Genomic DNA, 23,479 nt, shown 5'->3' with positions numbered 1-23,479 from the left:
AAAGTTTAGTTTTAATTGGTAAAAAGTTTTTCCATCGTCTAAGACATCCGACAGCTGAAAAAATTTTGCGACTAACTTCTGTTACTTGCGGTACCCAAGACATGTTGTTATCTATAATTAAACCTAAATTTCTGACTGTACTGCTAAAAGGTATTGTTGCACCATCAATTGAAACTGGTGGTAACGTATCAAAGGATATAGAAGAAAAGAAATAAGAAGAACCTATAATAGCCACTTGAGACTTACTTGCATTCACTTGAACCCCAAATGACCGACACCAAGCGCTAACTTTATTTAACTCAGTATTCAGAACATTTATAGAATTATGTAGATCATCCATAGGAACAGATAAATACACTTGTAAGTCATCAGCGTACAGATGATGAGACGATGATAAGACTGATGTAACAGAATTTATGTAGACGGAAAATAGAAGAGGAGAAAGAATACCACCTTGAGGCACGCCAGAATTAAGATTAATAAACGAAGATAGCCTATTATCTAAACGCACACATTGTTGACGATTATATAAATAAGTTTGAAACCAATTGACCACAAATTGAGACATACCACAAATTCTCAATAAAGTTAAAAGTAAATCAAAGTCTACGGTGTTAAATGCGTTGCTAAAATCCTTGTGATTATTAAATAATTTATTTTAATAAGGATCAAAGTTTAGTTGTATAAATAATGACGTAAACCTAAGTATATAAAATTAATAATTTTTCAAACACAAAAGGTACTATATCTGCTAATATATAAAAGATAGATATATGGTGTCGCGGACTTTTTTGTAGAACTTTTAAAGATACATAAAGCCTCCATACATTAATTTCAATTTTACACAATAGTTAAGGCAGCGCATGCGAATAAGTCTGTTTAAGAGGATTTTCAGTCCGACCTGTATGACAAAAACTGTGATAACTCGGCTAATATATATGATACCAATATAAAATATAGCCTATAGCACTCCCCGATAATATAGCATTCTACTGGTGTAAGAATTTTTAAAATCGGACCAGTAGTTCCGAAGATTACCCCATTTAAAAAATGTGACAAACTTACAAACTTACAAACTTTACCTCTTTATAATATTAGTATAGATATATATATTAGTGTAATGCCATATGAGTAAAAAGATGAGTAAGCTTATGATATCTTTATATCATTAGCTTATGATATATTCTAATATAAGAAGAAGTTAAATATCACGTGTCTCAAACGGTGAAGGTAAGACATCGTGAGAACTTGCATACCTGAGAATTCTCCCCTCCCCCCTCTCATTCTGAGAGGAGACTCGAGCTCAGCAGTGTCACGGCTCCATGTAAAAATAATACTCTCTTACCAGTTCAGGAAATGTAATAACTATATAATATATACATAAATATATATTGTCAGTAAACACAAAATTGTGTGTGTCCGCTCAGTGGAGTAGCTAAATTCGGATCACTTTTGCATTGATTTTGTAGGCACATAACATATCTAATAGTATAAAATCATTGACTCTACCTACATAATCTGCACATACGCTACTTAAACTTAATATACTTGGAACATTATATTATCATCTTAACATCATTACAGAGCGATACGACTTACAGTAAATCAACATTTAAGTTCCTTACGAAGGTAGTAGGGACATGGCACTTTGACTTTTTAAATGCATGTCATTCCGGGTCATTACATAAAAATGTAAAAGTTTTCTTTTGTTGCATCACATATTTATTACTTGTGAGATTGTTGAAAGCATTGCCTGTGTCATCTTGCTGTAAGCACCTTTGTTATCGTCTGAGCTTCGATAACAATGTGTTTATACGCTTTGTGCGTTATCGTCATCAACCCATATTCGGCTCACTGCTGAGCTCGAGTCTCCTCTCAGAATGAGGGGGATTAGGCCAATTAGTACACCACGCTGGCCCAATGCGGATTGGCAGACTTCACACACGCAGAGAATTAAGATAATTCTCTGGTATGCAGGTTTCCTCACGATGTTTTCCTTCACCGATTGAGACACGTGATATTTAATTTCTTAAAATGCACACAACTGAAAAGTTGGAGGTGCATGCCCCGGACCGGATTCGAACCCACACCCTTCGGAATCGGACGCAGAGGTCATATCCACTGGGCTATCTCGGCTATCGGCTTTGTGCGATGCTTTGGGCAGAGTACTTACTATTTTTTTTAAATAAATATACTTACACAATACACACATCGCTCCTTAGCTTATATCCTGTGTTATGGGTAAGTACTAAGATAGCGGATATTATCATAATTTATATATTTATATACTATATATCAGTTCAGCGGTTAGAGTGGTCGGACTCATCAAAAAAATGAAACCGAAAAATACGGCACGTGAAAAATATTACGAAAGTAGGATAGGTATAAAAAATGACAAAGAAAACTATAACAGATAAATAGGAATAGCTATATAAAGAGTTATTTATTGTCGACCAACTTAAGAAATGTAATCGCCGTTTATTAAATTCCGTGACTATAAAGTGGTGGTAAAAATTTAAAAAAAAATTTAGATTCCTTCCATGCAAAGTGAGGACGAATTTTGTATAGTCTATCCCATAATGGGTATCGTTATCGGTATTCCTGTGCATTACAGAAGTAATTAAACTGCTAAATTTATTTACGGAACCCTACACTGTGCGTGGCTTGACACGCACTTGGCCGGTTTTTTAGTTACGTTCTGTGTTTCAGTATGTATATATTCTGCGGTTTCAGAGTTCAGTTTAAAATTAGCAGAGGTCGGTTTACCCTAGCGTTGATAGATGGCGGTACTAGTAATCGCCAATGCAGCAACGTTTTGTTTCTTTGAAACATCATTAGCTCGCTCAACCAATTCACATCAGCCACGTCAGCGAAGAAATTAATTTATAAACTAGTTCTATTATTAGATATCGTTCTACTGTATGTATGAAGTAGAATGATATCCAAAAATAGAACGAGTTTATGAAAGAATTTCTTCGCTGACGCGGCTTACATGAATTGGTTGAGTCGAGCAATTTGCAACGTGTATACAGACAAATTTGTGGTGGGAGGCTTCGGCCGTGGCTAGTTACCACCCTACCGGCAAAGACGTACCGCCAAGCGATTAAGCGTTCCGGTACGATGCCGTGTAGAAACCGAAAGGGGTGTGGATTTTCATCCTCCTCCGAACAAGTTAGCCCGCTTCCATCTTTGACTGCATCATCACTTGCCATCAGGTGAGATTATAGTCAAGGGCTAACTTGTAAAGAATAAAAAAAAGACACATAAATCGCTTAATATGTAGTTACGTTAAGCAATAACTATGTTATGCTAATAATAATAATAAGTCATCGATCGTCGATCGTTAGATGGGCCTCAAAGCGTTGAGGAATTGTCATTGGTTTCGCACATTGAGTACGTCATCACTCGTAACACATTTCTCTTTATTCATGTTGTGTTGTGTTTTTACACTTCCAAAATGAACAAAAGGCATAATTAAGGGATTAAAATGAAAAAGAAACAGTAGATATTTTTTAAAGTCCACTCACAGCATGCGCTTGTTACGTACTAAGATAAGATGTGCGTGCACGTCTGTTGGTTATGACATAAAATTGTGCGTTCTTTAGTATGGAGGGGCCCATGTAACGATTAATATAGATGTAATAAGTTGTGATAATTTAATCTATGGAACCCTACACTGTGCGTGGCCCAATACGCACTTGACCGGTTTTTAAAACAGGATTGGTTAACAATTTCCACCAAAAAATGTGTGGAGAAGAGGACACTGCGACGGTTACGGTTCATTTACACGAGCAGCAACTGCTACCGACAATCAACGGCAGTCGACTGCAGTCAACGGCAGTCAACGGCAGACGACGGCAGTTTATGGTATTCAACGGCAACCAACAGCAGTCACTGACTGCAGTCTCCGGCAGGCGACGGCAGTCACTGACTGCAGTCGACGGTATCAACGACAATCGACTGCAGTTAACGGCAGAAGTCCGTTTACACCGAGATAAGCAATCATCCTGTAGGTGAGATTCATGAGATACTGTTTGACAAATACAATAGAACAAGTGTGCGTATCCTTTACATTTACCGTTCTGCCAACTCGTCTGGCAGTGCCGAGCCGGTTTGAGCGTGACGTCACAACCGGCGGGAGCGAAGTGGTACAAAATTTTGGAATACTCGTAAATTGACCGACCCGCTGACCGGTTTTCTCTTTAGTGAGATTAATGACTTTTATTATATTAAAACTTTTTTTCTATAATATATAAAAAGGCGCGGTAGACTTTATAGCCGGTCAAAGAAATGTGGGTCAAAATTTTATCGGTATCTATCGTTTTTTTTTATAAAATAATTCACATTTTTTACATAGAAACATTCTCAATTAAATTCAATTCATTTTCGCAACTATCAGCCTAAGCCCGCTATCCCGAAGTGCAGCGTAGTGGGTCTTTACGCCATATTCCTTCTCCTATAGAGATTACAATAAGCTGACAATGATGAGATCTACACCTTAAGTAGGCCTTAGATGCGTACCACGACGTATCTCAAGACTAGAGAAAACACAAATGTCGACAAATAGGGACATAATAGTAAATCCCGTTTCTAGTTACCACCCTACCGGCAAAGATATACGAAGCGATTTAGCATTCCGGTACGATGTCGTGTAGAAAACGAAAGGGGTGTGGATTTTCATCCTTCTCCTAACAATTTAGCCCGCTTCCATCTTAGATTGCATCATCACTTACCATCAGGTGAGATTGTAATCAAGGGCTAACGTATAAAGGATAAAAAAAACCCATAGCAAAGAAAGAGAGAGAGCGATATTTTAAGTCGGCTGCTGACCAATGTCGACAATGTCTTTTTCTTTTCACGAGATATCATTAACCATAGCTAGGTCTAAAGGAGAAGGTAGTACGTTGTATTGCATACAACATGCATGTAGGTACTGCGAATGTTCTTTATAATAAAGAACATAAAGACTTTATTAGGCGATTGTTTACCACTCACCAGCAGGTGGTACTCGGCTCATTCTTTCAATTATTAGTGTAAAAACTACAAATGGGTTAAGCAGATGATCCACCTGTTTTAAATAGAAACAAACGACCTAACACGCCAGTTTCTTCTATATAAGACAATATTCTTCTTAGAAAATTATATTCTTTTAACAGAACTAAACATTTCCCTATTAGGTAATATCATCGATTGATGATGATGATGATGATGATACAGAGGACGTGATAGCCCAGTGTATATTACCTATGCTTCCGATTCCGAAGGGTGTGGGTTTAGGTCCGGGGCATGCACCTCCAACTTTTCAGTTGTGTGTATTTTTAGAAAGTTAGACTTCACACACGCAGAGAATTTTCTTAATTCGTGTGTGAAGTCTGCCAATCCGCATTGGGCCAGCGTGGTGGACTATTGGCCTAACCCCTCTCATTCTGAGAGGAGACTCGAGCTCAGCAGTGAGCCGAATATGGGTTGATAATGATGATATATATACAGTAGGTATGTAGTAAAATGTACCTTACATTCGCTAAAACGTATAACATTTGTAGTGGTGATAAAGATATGATAAAGATTCACAAAATTCACACATTTTTGTAACATTTTATAGATTAATGAATTAATTTGTCAGAAACACAGAACTTCCTAGAAAAAAAACAACTTCGTCATTGCGATAAACTAAATAAAATTTATTTTTCACACATCGATCAACTAAAATATCGCTGAAATTAACTTTGAATGTGTTTATACATACAATTTCTTTAAGTATACCTACTGTAGCGTGTAGCGGATATAATTATACGCGTGTGTGTATAATTATATGCATGTGTAATTTATGTATACAGCAATTATAGTAAACCACAAAAAGCGGTCTTCTGTTGGTCAGTGTGGCGCACCTTACTAGGGCAGGTGGTCATAATCGATCTTACGCGGATCTCGATTAAGATTGCATAATTGACAGCTGTCAAATGGCGCGGGAGCGAGCAAAGAAACTTGTCTGCGAAATGTCAAAGAGCGTTGACGTTTTGATAGCATTTTATGCATGAAATTGAAGTGTTTGTTTGTACATATTTCACTAAATGCATATTAAAGTATTATGGTGGGCAACTGTTTAAGAAATCGACTTTTAAAATTAATGCCTGTCTATTGTTCTGGCTAATCTCTGATATTGCTGTAGCTACTGGTTTTAATGGGACTTTCACTGTCATATAGCTGATGTTGGGAGTAATATACTTAGATCATTTTTATTCCCATACTAGCGGACGCCCGCAAATTCGTCCGCGTGGAAATCAATATAAACTTTAAACCCCTATTTCACCACTTTAAGGGTTGAATTTTAAAAATAATTAAATTACACTATATTTCGTATATTTTTATGATTTATGAACAATTATTTAAAACTGTAACCCTAAAACTGAAGGACTTTCTATACAAACTTTCAACCCCTATTTCACCCCCTTTTATTTTTACTTTAGGGTCAAAGTACTCTATGTTTTAACCGCGCGGCGTAGGCTAAGCCCCTGATTAGAAGAAGTGTCTTGACAGACAGAACAATAAAGTGATCCTGAAACGGCTTTCTTTTTTTTCTTTTTGAAAGCGGAAAAATAAAAAAAAATCACTGAGCATTCAAACCCCTAAGTAAAAAGCCATACAACAACACCCATACCAAATAACTCGTCACTTACGAAATAAACTCACTCAAATAAACACTCAATCAAGATAATGAGATGCAAATCTGCCAACTGTCAACCACACAATGAGTTACTTAATTACGATGCCCTTGAATTGTCATTGATAACTTAATGCTTAGCATTGCATTCATGTTGCTCCAATTTATGTTAGTGTTGACATAATTACGTCTTGTTGCCTCATTGTATAGGTCCAGCTAGCCTATACACTAATTCGTTCTTTATTGGCAACCTATTAAAATAATCTCAAATCAACTGAGAAATTACATGTACTGTATGATATCCACGAAGGGTTGTAAATAGGCACTGGATGACATTTGTTACAATATCAATTTCGTATATATGTCGATTAACATAGTCAAAGTTAGTGAATTATAAGTCAAAGGTCTAAGATTGATGCAAACAATGTGAAATTTATCTTTCAGCCAATTTTGACGGCACACGGTCGGACTACTTTTGGGAATTTCTAGGAAAGAAAAAAAAAGCTTCTTATTTCACAGGCCTTGAACCTATATCCTCGTGATCCATAATCACATCGGCGAACCGTTGGCATTTACAAGAAATGTTCCTTTTAATCACATCAACAATCAATATTTCGGCTCACTGTTGAGCGCGAGTCTCCTCTCAGAATGAGAGAGATTAGGCTAATAGTCCACCACGCTGGCCTCATACGGATTGGCAGACTTCACACACATAAAAATTTAGAAACTTCTCAGGTATGCAGGTTTCCCCGCGATGTTTTTCCTTTACCGTTTTAAAACACGAGATACTGAATTTCTTAAAATTCACATAAATGAAAAGTTGGCGGTACATGCCTCGGACCAGATTCGAAGCTACGCCCTCCAAATCGCAGACAGAGGTCATATTCAATGGGCTATGACGGTTCCTTTTAACGTTAGGTTTAAATTTAATCGGTTTATTCAACAACTAACCAGTAAGCACTGTACACTGTCACGAGCATACAGTGAAAACATTCAATACATCGTATGATGACTGTTTTACATAACAGTGAGACAATATTATTATATGAATGTTATAGTCAAAGAGCTGGGGACTAAAAATACGCGTACAATGACGTAGAAACTAGAAACCATTCAGCCTGGGTTGATGATCGCTTATGCCTAGTTCATTTAATCTATGACAATATGTATTTTTAACATGCTTATATTGCTATTTAAGAAAATCTTGGAATCTTAATTTGATCCATTTCCCGATTTCGATTACGATGAAATTTTGCACACGCTCGTAAGATGGCAGACTGGCTGTTTGAAATCACCCCTATGATATGGATATCAAATGAAAGGATTTGCTGTCAAGAAAACGAAAAAATAGTCACGTGACTTAAATACAATATGGTGGGCGTCCAAGATTGCGGACAGGCTGTTTGAAATCCACCCCCACGATATGGGTATCAAGCGTGTTTTTTAGTTTTTTTAACTATTCATGTTATTTATTATTTGTATGTTTCTATAATGGAAATTTAACTTAAATGAATAAATAAATAAATAACTACGCACATCACATGAAATTAAAAAAGTCGTTTATAATATATGCTTACCTGGTCACCACGCTTTCTGCAAAAGTCTGTGGTGCCGCACTCCATCCTTTGCGCCTGGAACAAACAGAAATACTTTTTAAAATATATCTTTAACTTCTTTAACAGCAACTAAAAGTGGAGCTTCACTACCCCAAGCAAATTTTGCTCTATGACACGGAATTTGTCTAAAATCTCCTGGCCACACTATCATTAATTTGTAATACTACAGTATGCTACAAATAGTAAAGAAAGTAATTATTCTTAGGCAATCTTGCAATATATTTTTTAATATACTAAATTTTATTTTAAACACTTTCATCCCATCTGTTTGATAGGTCAAGATCGGTCTTAATTCGGATTTTCTACTAAAAGATACAGTTCAGAGAATATCGTAGTACCTAATAATAGTAGTAGGTAACATAGTTAAACTCATCGATATAAATCGTTAGATGGGCCCCTCCATATTAGAGAACGCATAATTTTATGTCATTACCCAAAGACGTGCACGCACATCTTATCTCAGTACGTAACAAGCGCATGCTGTGAGTGGACGGTGTTAAAAAGTATTTACTGTATTTTCTTATTTTAATCCCTTAATGCCTTCGTGTTCATTTTGGAAGTGTAAAAACACAAACCACAACATGTATAAAGATAAATGTGTTACGAGTGATGACGTACCTACTCAATGTGCGAAACCAATGCCAATTCCGCGTCACTTTGAGGCCCATCTAACGATCTACGATCGATGGTTAAACTAATAGATTAGGAAAAGCACTATAAAAGATAAAAGATACAGTACAGAGACCATACAGAATCCTTGTAATAGAAGTAGGTAACATAGATAGACCGATAGAAGAGGAAATGCACTATACAACAAAAAGATTCTTTTTAAAAGCTTATCTCAAACCCATAAACAGCTCCTACTCTACTTTAAGCTCAAATCAAGCCGAGAAAGTGTCTAAAGAAGCAATCATAAACAATCCAAGATAGTTAAGTGTACCGGTACAGTGGGAGCAAAAAACATCGGTCGCATCAAACGCGAGACAGGAAAGTGCGGCTGACTGTACCACATCCGCCATACTTCCACATCATTTAGTACAGAACCATGCCAAAATAATCCTTAACCCTTTAAGATAAAACACCTTTTCGGTATTTATAATATTGATCTCGTATTGATGATACAGTTTGATTTGAAATTGTATATCTGTTTCTATTGTTGATACATGTTTAATGTATATTTGCCTTTTCACAATCTACAATTATTACAGTTTCCTTTTCTGTATTGAACGCCTCAGGGTTTTAAATTATAATTTTAAGTTTTTTTTTTTTTTATTCTTTACAAGTTAGCCCTTGTACAATTTCGCCTGATGGTAAGTGATGATGCAGTCTAAGACGGCACGTCTTTGTCGGTAGGGTGGTAACAAGCCACGGCCGAAGCCTCCTGGCTGCCAGCCAGACCTGGACCACCAGGGTACCGTGCGTCCAGAAAAACCACAACTTATATTAACATGTGTGTCTTTCTGTCTGTCTGTCGCAGTCAATCTTCTCCAAATTTACTGGATGAATAATATGTGAGGTAATGCTCGTCAATCTTGTATCTCAAACACAGAGGTGTTACATGAAGACGAAATCTGAATATGGGTGTCACTTTCGAATGTGATGTGGAAAATTAACGCAAAATGTATCATGTGACATATTAAATGAATAAGCTCGTTGTAAGTACCTCAAAAACTTTGAGAGTTTGATAAGAAATTGTTGTTTGAGAGGCTTATAAGTAAAAGTTTCCAATACTTCCATTGGACGGGACTTGAACGTCTCAGCATTCAGTCTGTCTCTTCACCGTGAAACTATTAACACGTACGCTGCGGTACTGATCTTTCTGTACTTTCCTCTGGTGCGGTACGAGGCTTTTTGACCTCGTACTAGAACTTCATGTGGTCCGGTACGAGGTCAATTGACCTCCTAACTCTCTAGACGCACGGGGTCAATTGACCTCGTACCGCAGCGAATGTGTTAAGGGTTCTATCCTACTACGATATTAAATGCTGAACACAGTAGGTATTCCTAAAGGTCGTTACTATAATAACAATTAGCATACCTAATAAACTGTAATACATGCTTAATTAACGTCGTTACAATCTCCTCAACATCACGAACCGGTGAACCTTGGAACTCCATCATCTAACATCAAGTTCAGGATCAGTTTTATACTATACTAGCAGATACCGCGGTTGCACCCGCGTGATCCCCGTTTTCGTAGGAATATGGAGATAAAATATAGCCTATAGCACTCGGGTATAGTGTAGCTTACCAACAGTGAAATAATTATTCAAATCGGTTCAGTAGTTTCAGAACATATTCAATGCACAAAAACAGACAACCGTGATATGTGGATGTGACCTCTGCCTCCGATTCCGGAGGGTGTGGGTTCGAATCCGGTCCGGGGCATGCACCTCCAACTTTTCAGTTGGGTGCATTTTAAGAAATTAAATTTCACGTGTCTCAATCGGTGAAGGAAAACATCGTGAGGAAACCTGCGTACCAGAGATTTATCTTAATTCTCTGCGTGTGTGAAGTCTGCCAATCCGCATTGGGCCAGCGTGGTGGACTACTGGCCTAACCCCTCTCATTCTGAGAGGAGACTCGAGCTCAGCAGTGAGCCGAATATGGGTTGATGACGACGAAACAAACAACCAAAGTATCTACTAGTAATTCAAACTAGCAGACGCACCGTGGTTTCACCCATGTAGTCCCGTAATCATTTTCGAGAGTTTAAACAACTTGAACAATGGCAGATTATGAAAATTTTCCCCCTATTTAATCAAATAGAGGTATTTTTTTGGAAACAGAAAGAAAATCTGCTTTTTGAACCGGTGGCAGACTCACTATATATATGGACAGACTGGGCTTGTCACTGAAAGGTGCTTGTATGAAAGCCTACTTGATTTTTATTGCACCGATAATTTAACTGCACCCATTAGATCAAATACATGAATGATCCTTGCAACATTGGTTGAAATAAGCGTTGCAGTGGGACTTCCTTGGACTTCTAAAACTAACTCACAGAAATTAATTGCTCGTAAAAACATAATGTAAAACAATATATGGTCAGTGCCCATTATCCTTGTGAAACTTACTAACTCTCCTTAACCAGACTAAATGGCGACATCTTACGTGTTCTGCATTTCGTATACTTAGATTAATCATATCATGTGACGGCAATAAGTATTATTGTAAAGGAAATAAGAGCTAGATTTCCTCAAAACTTAGCGTCGATAATATTTGCATTTGATTAGTACACTTGTATTTTTAGTTGTGACATTATTGCACATGACGAATCAAAATGTATTTTTCTTATTATCGATTGTTGTGCTAGGCATCCAATATGGCTGGTTACCACCAAACCACCACCAAAGATGTACCGGCACGGCAAGGTTCGATCCCCGGCTGGGCCGATTGAGGCTTTCTTAATTAGTCCAGGTCTGGATGGTGGAAGGCTTCGGCCGTGGCTAGTTACCACCCTACCGACAAAAACGTTTTAGCGTTCCTATATGATGTCGTGTAGAAACCGAAAGGGGTGTGGATTTTCATCCTCTTCCTAACAAGTTAGCCCGCTTCCATCTTAGATTGCATCATCACTTACTATCAGATAAGATTGCAGTCAAGGGCTAACTTGTAAAGAATTAAAAAAAGAATTTTGTCTTCCAAATACCTAAGCCTCTACCATTTTTGACTGCATTGTCTCTAATGATCACCTATCAGGTGAGATCGCAGTCAAGAAGAGCTAACTTGTCTTTGAATATAATAATCATCATCATTATCAACCCATATTCGACTCACTGCTGAGCTCGAGTCTTCTCTCAGAATGAGAGGGGTAAGGCCAATAGTCCACCACGCTGGCCCAATGCGGATTGGCAGACTTCACACACGCAGACAATTAATTAAATTCTCATGTATGCAATTTTCCTCGCGTTGTTTTTCCAACACCGTTTGAGACACCGTTTGATATTTAATTTCTTAAAATGCACATAACTGAAAAATTGGGGGTGCATGCCCCGGACCGGATTTAAACCTACACCCTCCGGAATCGGAGGCAAAGGTCTACTGGGCTATCATGGCCGTCACGGTATATGATAAAGATGAGCAAAAATTGTTTTCGAGACTAGCTGACGCCACGCGGTTTCATCCGCGTGGTTCCCGTTCCCGAAGGAATATGGGGATAAAAAATATAGCCGTCCTCGATAAATGGTCTCTCTCTCTTTCCTTTGTTTATCGGAGATCAGTTTCTGAACCATAATTCGATCAAATGACTGCGTAGAATGTCTGAAATGAAATGGGCTATCTAACACTGAAAAAATTTTTCAAATCGGAACAGTAGTTCCTCTGGAATTAGCTCGTTGAAGCAAACAAACAAACAAACTTCAGCTTTATAATATTGTATTCGCGATGACTGCTTATCGATTGACTTCATCTCCCGGATATAATTTATATCTAACAATTATGAGAACTGAAAGTGTTAAACATTTAGTTCACTAATTATTATTTAACTGTGGATGTCGGCGCAAGTATATTATGGTCCAGATATCAAGTGGTACAATTATTGCGTTGCTATAACGAGTATCATCTCACATTGAAGCACGCTATGAATTATATTGTATACAAGCGGACGCTTGCGACTTCGTTCGCGAATAATTTCAGGAATTTCCGGTTACAGAAATAGCCTATAGGTGGCTCATTAACCTCCTTTATCTTCCAGTGAAAGTCCCATTAAAATCTGTTCTGCTGTTCCAAAGATTAGCCCGGACAAACAGACAGACAAAAACTTTAAAAAATCTTGTTTGTGTTATAGTAGGTAACGTGTAAATAACTTTTTCCTTCCAGAAAATACAGTTATTTAAAATCAAAGACAACTTGAACCAAATTAAAAACAATTTAAATAAAACCAAAAAGTTATAATAACTAAATTTTAGATGGTCTCAAGGATATTTTTAACAAATAAAACATCCTCACTTTGAAGATATAGGGATTGATTTAGTTCCACTTTTCTCCAGCAAAGTCTACAGGTATTTCAGAGACAATACGCTATTGGTCGACATTTTTCTTTATTTATCTCGTCTCGAGATATGCGTGTCATCTTAAGCCTACAGGAACAATAACGATGGCGTTAAATTTAACGATTCCCGTTAAACTCAAACCTTTAACAGGGCGGAAATCCTGATGAAAAGACGAAAATAATTAAACTAAAGAGTCTTTACCTAATTGCGAAATCGGAAACGAATCGGTCCGATGTCGGTTCGCGCTTGATCGGCGCTTGTGTCACGCCCTGTTTGTGCTATAGGCAACGCAACACCACGCGACGTTGTATAACGCGTAATACGTGCTCTCGTGGTCAGTTAAAGATTACTTCGGAAGTTGTCACGCAAAATTTGAAAACTATAGTAAACGGCCTGTAAGTTGAACCATGCGCTTGATAGATTTTAAGTGAATTAGCATGCTGAAGATGTGTTAATCACAGACGACACATCTTCAGCATGCTAATTCACTTTTATAAATAACTTTGACTTAGGCTAGTTGACATTAACGAAATTGAGATTCTATGTAAAAATGTCATCCGGTGCTTATCAGACATCAGACATGTTTATTATAATAGGTTTTGACAGTCTCCGTGGCACAGTGGTATGCGCGGTGGATTTACAAGACGGAGGTCCTGGGTTGGATCCCCAGCTGGGCCGATTAAGGTTTTCTAATTGGTCCAGGTCTGGTTGGAGGGAGGCTTTGGCCGTGGCTAGCTACCGACAAAGACGTACCGCCAAGCGATTTAGCGTTCCGGTACAGTGCCGCGTAGAAACCGAAAGGGGTGTGGACTTTCATCCTCCTACTATCAAGTTAGACTGTTTCCATCTTCGATTGCATCGTCACTTACCATCAGGTGAGATTGTAATCATGGGCTAACTTGTAAAGAATTTAAAATAATAATAAAGACCAATATAATTAATAGCCAGCTGGTGTAAGGAAGAGGTTCCACGAGTAACTATAACAACAGGTTGGCGCTATTATAGGTACAGTGGCGTACAATATTTTAAATCTTAAATTTGACATCTTTAATGACAACCAGGCACACGTCTAACACTTTGATTATAAATTGTATCTGCACAGGCTACTGTCTTCTCCTTTTCCACACTTGGCCATGTGATTGGCCGAAGTACGTGAACTGTCAACTTTCTTGCCGGAGTCTATAGTACTTAAATTATGTACTTAGTCGCTATTAGCGTATTCTAAATGCCCACAGTCACAAACGTTACTATTGGCTTACTATTGCTATTGGAGGAAGTTAAAAACAAAATCACAACTTTCGTCATCGGACAAAATTACCACGGCACCAAAAATCCCATAAAACGTAATTACTTAACTCGTAATTTCATGTACCTATAATAATAACTCGAGTAAAGGTTTATAGGTAAATAGACCGTCAAAACCTATTATATCTTTGTACATAACTATTTGCTTATCACCCACACGTTTAGATTCGACAACTTTTACATTCACACGGAATCGAGTTACATAAGTAATGGTCATTTTGACCGATTTTCAATTATCAGCTATAATTAGCAGATGATCGCCATTTGGTCGGCGATTGAAAGGTTTTTAGGGATCCGTGTTTGAATCGAAATATTAAATCATAATGCTGATAAACAGTGGTTTTTATTACTTAGTCTCTTTCAGAAAGTGAAGGCATTTATTGATTTTCCGTAAATATTTACTGTAGCACTCAATACGTTGCATTGTAAAATATGTCTGTACCATAAAAATCGTAATCAGAAGGCACTTGATAGTAAGATTAGTCACAGAGTTGGAGACATTGCCGGGGAAAAGTGGGGCTAAATCAACCCCTCATAATTATCAACCCATATTCGGCTCACTGCTGAGCTCGAATCTCCTCTCAGATTAAGAGGGGTTAGGCCAATAGTCCACCACACTGGCCCAATGCGGATTGGCAGACTTCACATACGCAAAGAATTAAGAATAATAATTCTCTGGTATGCAGGTTTCCTCACTATGTTTTCCTTCGCCGTTTGATGCACGTGATATTTAAAATGCACACAACTGAAAAGTTGGAGGTGCATGTCCCGGACCGGATTCGAACCCACACCCTCCGGAAATCGGAGGCAATCGGAGGCAGATGTCATATTCACTGGGCTATCACGGCACAAATCAACCTCTATGAAGACCCTATAGCAGCCCGACCCAGAGAATTCGAATCCTTCCTGATCGAAGACACAAGGCACCAAGAACTAACTGGACCAACGAGACAGATAATAAAAACAATAAATCTACATAAATACCTCACAATCCCTGATCCCTAAACTCATACATTATGTATGAAACACTTTCCAATGGGAAGGTAATGTGAGAAAGTTGGCAACCAACTGTCATTTAAAATTATAATACCAACATTAGCAATAGAATAAATCTTATAAGTGAAACATAAACATTAAAAACTATGGGAAAGCTTTGACGCCCTCTCTTATATGTGTCTTAATAAATATTGTTAATTTGATTTATATGTTAAAACAAGTTAGCCCTTGACTACAATCTCACCTGATGGTAAGTGATGATGCAATAAGATGGAAGCGGGCTAACTTGTATGGAGTAGTATGAAATCCACACCCCTTTCGGATTCGACGCGACGTCGTACCGGAACGCTAAATCGCTTGGCGGTACGTCTTTGTCGGTAGGGTGGTAACTAGCCAAATTCAATATATGGTAAAAATAATTACCATATATTAAAAAAAAAGGAGATTTAAGCCCATGTCTTACTAGACACGGGCATATGTTAGTTATTTCATATATATATATATATATCATATCGTCTCCAAAAAGTTAAAAACCAAAGAGTCGTGGGTACCCGCTAGTAGGTACAACGTATAAAAAAAATTATATGACAAAACAAATATAAAAATAATCAGAAACAACTCACCAACATTATGCACACAATCAAAACTATAATGTTTATATTATTTTTTAATAAAATAATTTTCACTTCACAGTCACTAAAATTCTTCAGGTTAATCAAAACCGACAAACTGCCGGCAGCGTCACGATTTCCAATTATCAATGGCAACGGCTCGTGCTTTCAAACACTATTAAAATAAAAAGACCATCGATTCACCATTACTAATTGACAAAACGCAACTCGCCTCTCCACTCCAGGGGAGATGACGTACGCAATATACTTTGGCATGCAAAATACCGGACCATTTGGTCTTTAAAAATATATAGCGAAATGTACAGTGAAATATTTATATGAAGGTGTGTGTTTGAAAAACTAATTAAACATGATACAGGTACATATTTTTAACTTTACTTAAAGTGTTCCTTGTGTTTTGTTTTGTGATTTCACTATTTTGCTTTGATTTCTTAAAATTATTATTTTTTATATAAAATTATGTTATCAATACTATATGAGTTTGTAGTACTAGTAGGTAGTATTTTTATTCTAACCTATAGTAATTTATTGGAAATTCGTATTATTTACGTATTACAATTAGGTACTTTAACTATGTGAGAGTTACAATAATAAGAACATTCCGAATAAGACTGCGAGAAGATACTATTGTAGTTCCTTTTAAAATTATTGTGTTTAAAAAAATAACTGTATGTGTGAAATTATAATTAAAAGCTCTAAACGTAAAAACCTGAATCAAAACCCACATCCTTTGCAAAGTCCGCAACAAACTGAATCAGGCTCGAATCTCCTCTTAGACGTGTAGCTCAATAGTAAAAGTACATCGGTTCACCATAACTAATAGAGATTAGTCAGTAATAATCGGTAATCGTTCGTTACGTAAGCACGTAGGCACAATCGTTTACGGCAATCAGTAACGACGCGCCGTTAACAGTTTGCTACACATTCATTTATTTCAATGAAACATCTGTTTTGGTGTAGAGCTTAAAGCGAGTGGTAATTCTCGAACGTGGTATATGAAATACATATTCATAAATTAAGGAGGAATTCGCTGGATGCAGGTGGCTCAGTATCGTGATGTTTGGAAGTCCTTACAAAAGGCCTATGTCTTGCAGTGGACGTCCATCGGCTGATATGATGATGATGATGATGATGATGAAATTAAGCAGGCATTACCTTTCATTGGTTCAGTAGTTAGTTATGTTGTTTTGGATCACAAGTTTATGGGTTCGAATCTTGGATCGGGATTATTATCCAAGAAAAAATATTTCAACGTGCTTCAAACTCTATTATACTAAACTATTAGTCCATTTAATAGGCAAGCAGGCTTAAGAAGAAACGTAAACCTGCTAAGTTACTTAAGTTTCTTCGTGAGAAAGGTAAGCCAGACAGAGCGTCACAAAGAAGCTTAAATATCGAAAATCCTTTGCGTAAAATCCGTAACGTAACGCCGTAACGCGTTACGTTACGGATTTTACAGAAAGGAAGCGGTTTGCCCTCCCATAAAAAGTATAACTTCAAAAAATAAAGGATTGTCGATATTTAAGCTTATCTACTATATTATTGCTTTGTTTTGTAAATAAATTCAATTTGAGAGCAATCCGAAAACTACATAAAGAAATAAGTGAACAGGTGATGAGACTCTCACCTGGACATAATAATACACGTAATTGGAAACACCTTTTCTCTACAGGCCTGTTTGTTTCTATTTTTATCGATTGTTACCATGTTTTTGTTAGTCTCTTAAGTTAAAGGCACCTGCAAACGCATTGATGTCAGAGGCTATAGTTTTATCAGACTGAAGCTTTTTGGAACGAAGTTCTCTAAACGCATTGATGTATGAGTCTTTATTGTTACCATGACCAAACTACTTTTTTGGACCAAAGTTTTAAGCGGCTTTAATGTAAGTAGAAAGGCAAATTGTAGCTTTTTGGAACGGTAGTTCTTTTATGCGGCTTACAGTTGACTGAACTGGCTGAAATCATCAAAAGCGTCAAACAAAGTAGGTACCAGAAAAATAGAGACATTAAGGTAAAGAGGATTTATACAACGAGTTTTTCGTGTTTATTGTCTATGAATTTAGTCACACTTATTGGACGTTGGGATGATTGGGCTGCCGAGGTCTGGAATGGCGACCCGCAGCAAAGCGCAGTGTTAGTCGATCCTCAATACGGTGGATCGAGGACATCAAACGGATTGCAAGGAGCCGCTGGACGTACATTGTTGAATCATCATCATAATCATTATCAGGCGATAGACGTCCACTGCTGGACATAGGCCTCTTGCATGGACTTCCCAACAAAACGGTCTCGAGCCGCGAGCATCCAGCGGCTCCCTGCAACCCGCATTATGTCATCGGTCCACCTAGTGGGGGGTCGACCAACACTGCGCTTTCCGGTGCGGGGTCGCCATTCCAGCACCCTGGGACCCCAACGTCCATCGGCTCTTCGAACTATGTGGTCTGTCCATTGCCATTTCAGCTTCGCGACTCACTGAGCTGTATCAGTGACTTTGGTTCTTCTGCGGATCTTCTCATTTCTGATTCGATCACACAGAGAAACCCAAGCATTGCTCGCTGCATCGCCCGCTGAGTGACTTTGAACCTTTTTATGAGAGCAAAAGTTAGTGACCAGGTAAGGTCATTGTTGAATACGCCCGTTGAATATTGTGATTCGTAAGATGATTGTAACCAGTTTTATGTTTTAGTATACATATAAGTATTTATATTTAGTGGTATCGCAACGAACGCAAGCACGAACGCAACAAACGCATCAGTGTGTCAGATGCCTTAGCGATAGTTCAGTCAGTAACGGTTCTACATTGCACATCTTTGGTAAGGTCAAGTACGTTGTTAAAGTTAACGCAGCTTTTTTGCGGTTTCGTCTACCGTTTATGCCAACTGCCGTGTTTCATAACGTTTGTAAATGTCATCATGTTACAGTTAACTGTTGTATTGTTGTTTTACGAGTTAGTTGAGCGAAAGTATCGTTACTTGTGTTTAACGACATGACATTATAACAACCGTTAATAGTTTATATTACGCTGTTAATTAATCAACAGTTTCCTTGTAATTTTCACCTGGAGTCGGGCAATATTGTTTTCTGCTGTCTTATTTCTTACTGTCCTAATTTCTTCTTATTTCTGCTGTCTTTTGCCTACGTCAGTTCTATAAAAGCTGTAAGTTTTTCAGGCCAGTGTTGCCCTAAAGCTAACTTACGGCGCGAGTGACAGTTGCCTTATGACGTTATGTGACAAGCTTCAATAGCTCAACGGTAAAAGCGGTCGGACTCATCACCGAGGGGTGGTGGTTCGATTCTCGCCCCGTTGGTTTATTGTCGTACCAATTCCCAATACAGTCTTCCCCAAATAGTTGGAGGGGAATGGGAATATCAGTCACATTAAATAAAAAAAATTGTCAACTTTCGGTTTTGTATAAACTGGTAGAGATCTGAAGACAAATTCTGATTTAACGTCCTAGTATACTTTCGGTATTTGGATAACCATTAATGATCCATCAATCTATAAGAGTGAAGCAATAAAATCACTTGTATTATTCTTATGTTGCAATTAATTTATTTACATCCTGCCAGGCCCCCAAGGTTTCATCTCTATAGTTCCCGTACCCGTGGGAATTCTGAGATAAAAATAGTCTATGTTACTCGCTGATAATGGAGCGTTCCACTTCCATTGGTGTTTTTAGTGGTTTAGCGTGATTCCTTAACAAATAAACTCACAATTACATTTATAACATTAGTTAAAATTTTTTGCGTTATACGAGTAATAAACAAAAATTTCGAAACTATTTTGCGCCACATAACTTAATGAACTATAATCACCGGAAATATAAAAGTTATTTAGTTTTGTTTATCACCGAAATATAGGCCACGGCAACTATTTTTAACTGTCAAAATAAATAACTTAGCGTAAGTATGTAAATGTCGACAGTTTCACAAATATTTCCAACAATAAGTGCCTTGAAGTATTGTTTAACAAGATGTTAAGTTTACTTAAGTAATCTCTTACTCAATATCACCGTATAGTAAACATACAGTACGAAAAGCAATTTTATTTTATTTTTCTGCCTGCAGCAGTCATAAAAATGGGTACACCTAGTAGGGCGTCCCCACTAAGAAGACCGACGACTCAACCGGGTCCCAGGAAACTGCTATATGCTGGCGACTCGAAACCCAGGTGTTTCAAAGTCCAGCTAAGTTGTGGATGTAGTCAATGTCCAGCAGAGAACATCCATCATCCATCCTAATAATGTGATGATGATAATAACTTAGAATAACGTGTGGACGAAATCAAAAATATACACTATCAGTTATCACAAACGACCAACATTATTGCATGCCTTACCTACTTCTCTTGTAATCCCCAGCCTGAGTGCCTTACTTCTGTTACAATTCAGTATCTGGTATTATTTAGTACCAGTCAGTACCTGACTGAGAATGACACATCACGTCATGAATTTAATCAACTGCAGTGCAAAATTCAGTTATCTTTCTGAATAATAATTAATAACAACGAAAATTTAAAAAAACTTTCTAATAATATTTGCTATAATTGGAATATACCCAGCAACGGAACGGTTTTTCTTTACGCATATGATCGTTACAGAACTGTACACTCGCTAAACTGCGATACATTGTGCATTGTTTTGTGATTTGTATGCAAGAGGTATTTAGTGGGGCATTTTCCTTTAAAAGACATAGTTATAGAGAACGACCCAGTTGCTTAGTAGTCATATAGTGGTTGTCGATTATAATCACGCTCCGATACCTTTTCGAGGAAGCGATAAATGGTATGATGCTATTGAACGATACTGGTGTGAATAAATTATTGGTATGATGCTACTTAACGATCAATAACTAGCCCGCAAATTGCTATTACGGCCATTTACTTATTAATTAATCAATTTAATTAATGCTGACTGAATAGCTTTCCAATGGTGAAAGAATTTTAAGAATCGGTCTTATAGATTCTGAGCCTATTCGTTATAAACCAACCAACTAAATTTTGTGCTTTATAAAATTTGTGTAGAAAGCCTAGATGCAAAAGACTCGTGTTATACGAGTAAGAATAGCGTATGTACATTGTACTCGTACGTTTCTGACGTGGTAGCTTTAAAACGAATGGACCAATTAAGACGCATTTTTGAAACAATTATTAAAGTTATTAGCTACGCACAAAGCAAGCATAGCAGACGCCCGCGGTTTCACCCGTATAGTGTTCGTTCCCATAAGAATACGTGGACAACATTAGCTCATAACACTCACAAATCACATGTCTTTCTAGTGGTAAAAGAATTTTCAAAATCGGTTCCGTAGATCCAGAGATACCACAATACCATAAACTTTACCCCTTTATAATATTAGTATAGATCATCTTTTTGGGGTAGCTATCAACAACATTATATTCAAAATTATACATATTTTAAGCAACAAAAACTCTATCCAACCCGTATTAATAGTTTGAGAAAATTGCGTACAAACAGGGCCGGCCCGTCCATACGGCGAACGGAGCAGTCGCTCCAGGCGCCAAATCCTAGAGAGCGCCTAAATGATAATCCTAGTCAACCGTAGACGGTACTGCGCCTGATTTTCAATTGGTCATCCCAGAGTATGGTCGAGATCTTCGCGTTCCATTCTTACTTTACACTCATAATTTGGGTATAGGTATCATACTATTAGGAAGCTACATATTATTAAGAACAAACAGGAGAGGCGCCATATGGATCTCGCTCCATTTTAAAATTTACTTCGGACCGGCGCTGCGTACAAACATACCTACTCTATACGTGTTGAATTCAGTTTAAAAAGTGTTACATATATAAATATTTCGCTATTCGCCATACTCGGTAAGCATCGTGCGCGCTAACTAACGATCCAAAATCAGAAAGTATGCAACGATACACTTTCTGCACATACTTAAACTATGCTCCTGTTGACATCAATTAGACCCAAGCGATACGCTTCCTTATAAAGACTACACAAAGGCAAGTGTCCATAAATCCGCATCGTACTTATCGGACGAATTGCATCAAACGGATTTTAGTATGATTTGTATAGAAAGTCATACAAGTGCGTTCCCTGATATGCATCGTACGGATCGCATCGAACGGATTTTTTCTATACTAATTTGACGGCCTCCGTGGCGCAGTGGTATGCGCGGTGGATTTACAAGACGGAGGTCCTGGGTTCGATCGCCGGCTGGGCCTATTGTGGTTTTCTTAATTTGTCCAGGTCTGTCTGGTGGAAGGATAGGCCGTGGCTAGTTACCACCCTACCGGCAAAGACGCACCGCTAAGCAATTTAGCGTTCCGGTTCGATGTCGTGTAGAAACTGAAATGGGTGTGGATTTTCGTACTACGCCTAACAAATTAGCCCGCTTCCATCTTAGATTGCATCATCACTTACCATCAGGTGAGATTGCAATCAAGGACTAACTTGTAAAGAATAATATATAAATAATATAATAAAGCTGAAAAGTTTTGTTTGTTTGGTTGAACGCGCTAATCTTAGGAACTACTGGTCCGAATTAAAAAAATGAAAAATTCGTTTTATCGAGGAAGGCTACATATTATCCCCGTATTTCTACGGAAGTAAGTAAGTTTACGGGGTGTAAGGGGGAGGCTAGTACCAGTCAGCCTCCCCTACTGCCAACCTCACCTGCTCGTGGTGCACCCTGCAGAGGGACCGACGAGGCTCTGGCGACCGATAAATGGCGGTATAACCATTTTCAATTTCGACTAGACTTACAAGTATCACAGACCGGTGTCGGGCAGCAGCGACACCGGTGCGAGAAGTCTAGGACTGCGAATGACCAACCCGCATGCCCAGCGTGGTCATTTATGGGCATAAAACCTCATGGATAAAGCAAAAACGAAACAGCCCCTAGTCCCCGGTGGCCCCGCTATTCCCGGCTCTGGCAGCGGTTGTGGTAACGGCGGGGCAAGGGGTGTCAAGAATCTCCGGGGGAGATTCCGCTGCCAACCCCGACAACTAGACCTGGCAACGTTCAACGCACGCACGTTGAGGACCGACGAAAAGGTGTTCGAGCTGGAAGAAGTAGTGAGTAAGTTGCGCTGGGATGTAATAGGTTTGTCTGAAGTCCGAAGAAAGGGGGAGGACTCGATAACCTTGGAATCCGGCAACTTGTTCTACTACCGGGAGGGCGACCATCTGTCCCAGGGTGGTGTTGGGTTTATCGTCCGCAAGTCCCTCGTGAACAATGTTGTACGAGTCGAGAGTGTGTCGAGTAGGGTAGCGTACCTCGTTCTCCGAATTACCAAAC

The 23,479-nt window shown here is 38.2% G+C and overlaps 1 protein-coding gene across 5 annotated transcripts in view; it reads right to left on the bottom strand.

The window, feature by feature from the left end:
• LOC112058072 (myosin-8) overlaps nucleotides 1–23,479 on the bottom strand; it is a 188,925-nt gene that overhangs the window by 62,466 nt on the left and 102,980 nt on the right. For all 5 annotated transcript variants that reach the window (XM_024098747.2, XM_024098745.2, XM_024098744.2 and 2 more), the window contains one exon: nucleotides 8,239–8,292. In XM_024098747.2, coding sequence (XP_023954515.2) covers nucleotides 8,239–8,292 — 54 coding nt within the window. The remainder of the gene's footprint in view (nucleotides 1–8,238; nucleotides 8,293–23,479) is intronic.

The sequence above is a fragment of the Bicyclus anynana genome, chromosome 13 (genome assembly GCF_947172395.1).
Source record: "Bicyclus anynana chromosome 13, ilBicAnyn1.1, whole genome shotgun sequence".
NCBI classification, from domain to species: Eukaryota; Metazoa; Arthropoda; class Insecta; order Lepidoptera; family Nymphalidae; genus Bicyclus; species Bicyclus anynana.
The sequence above is the reverse complement of the archived record's forward strand: the minus strand, read 5'-3'. Positions and strand labels throughout refer to the sequence as shown.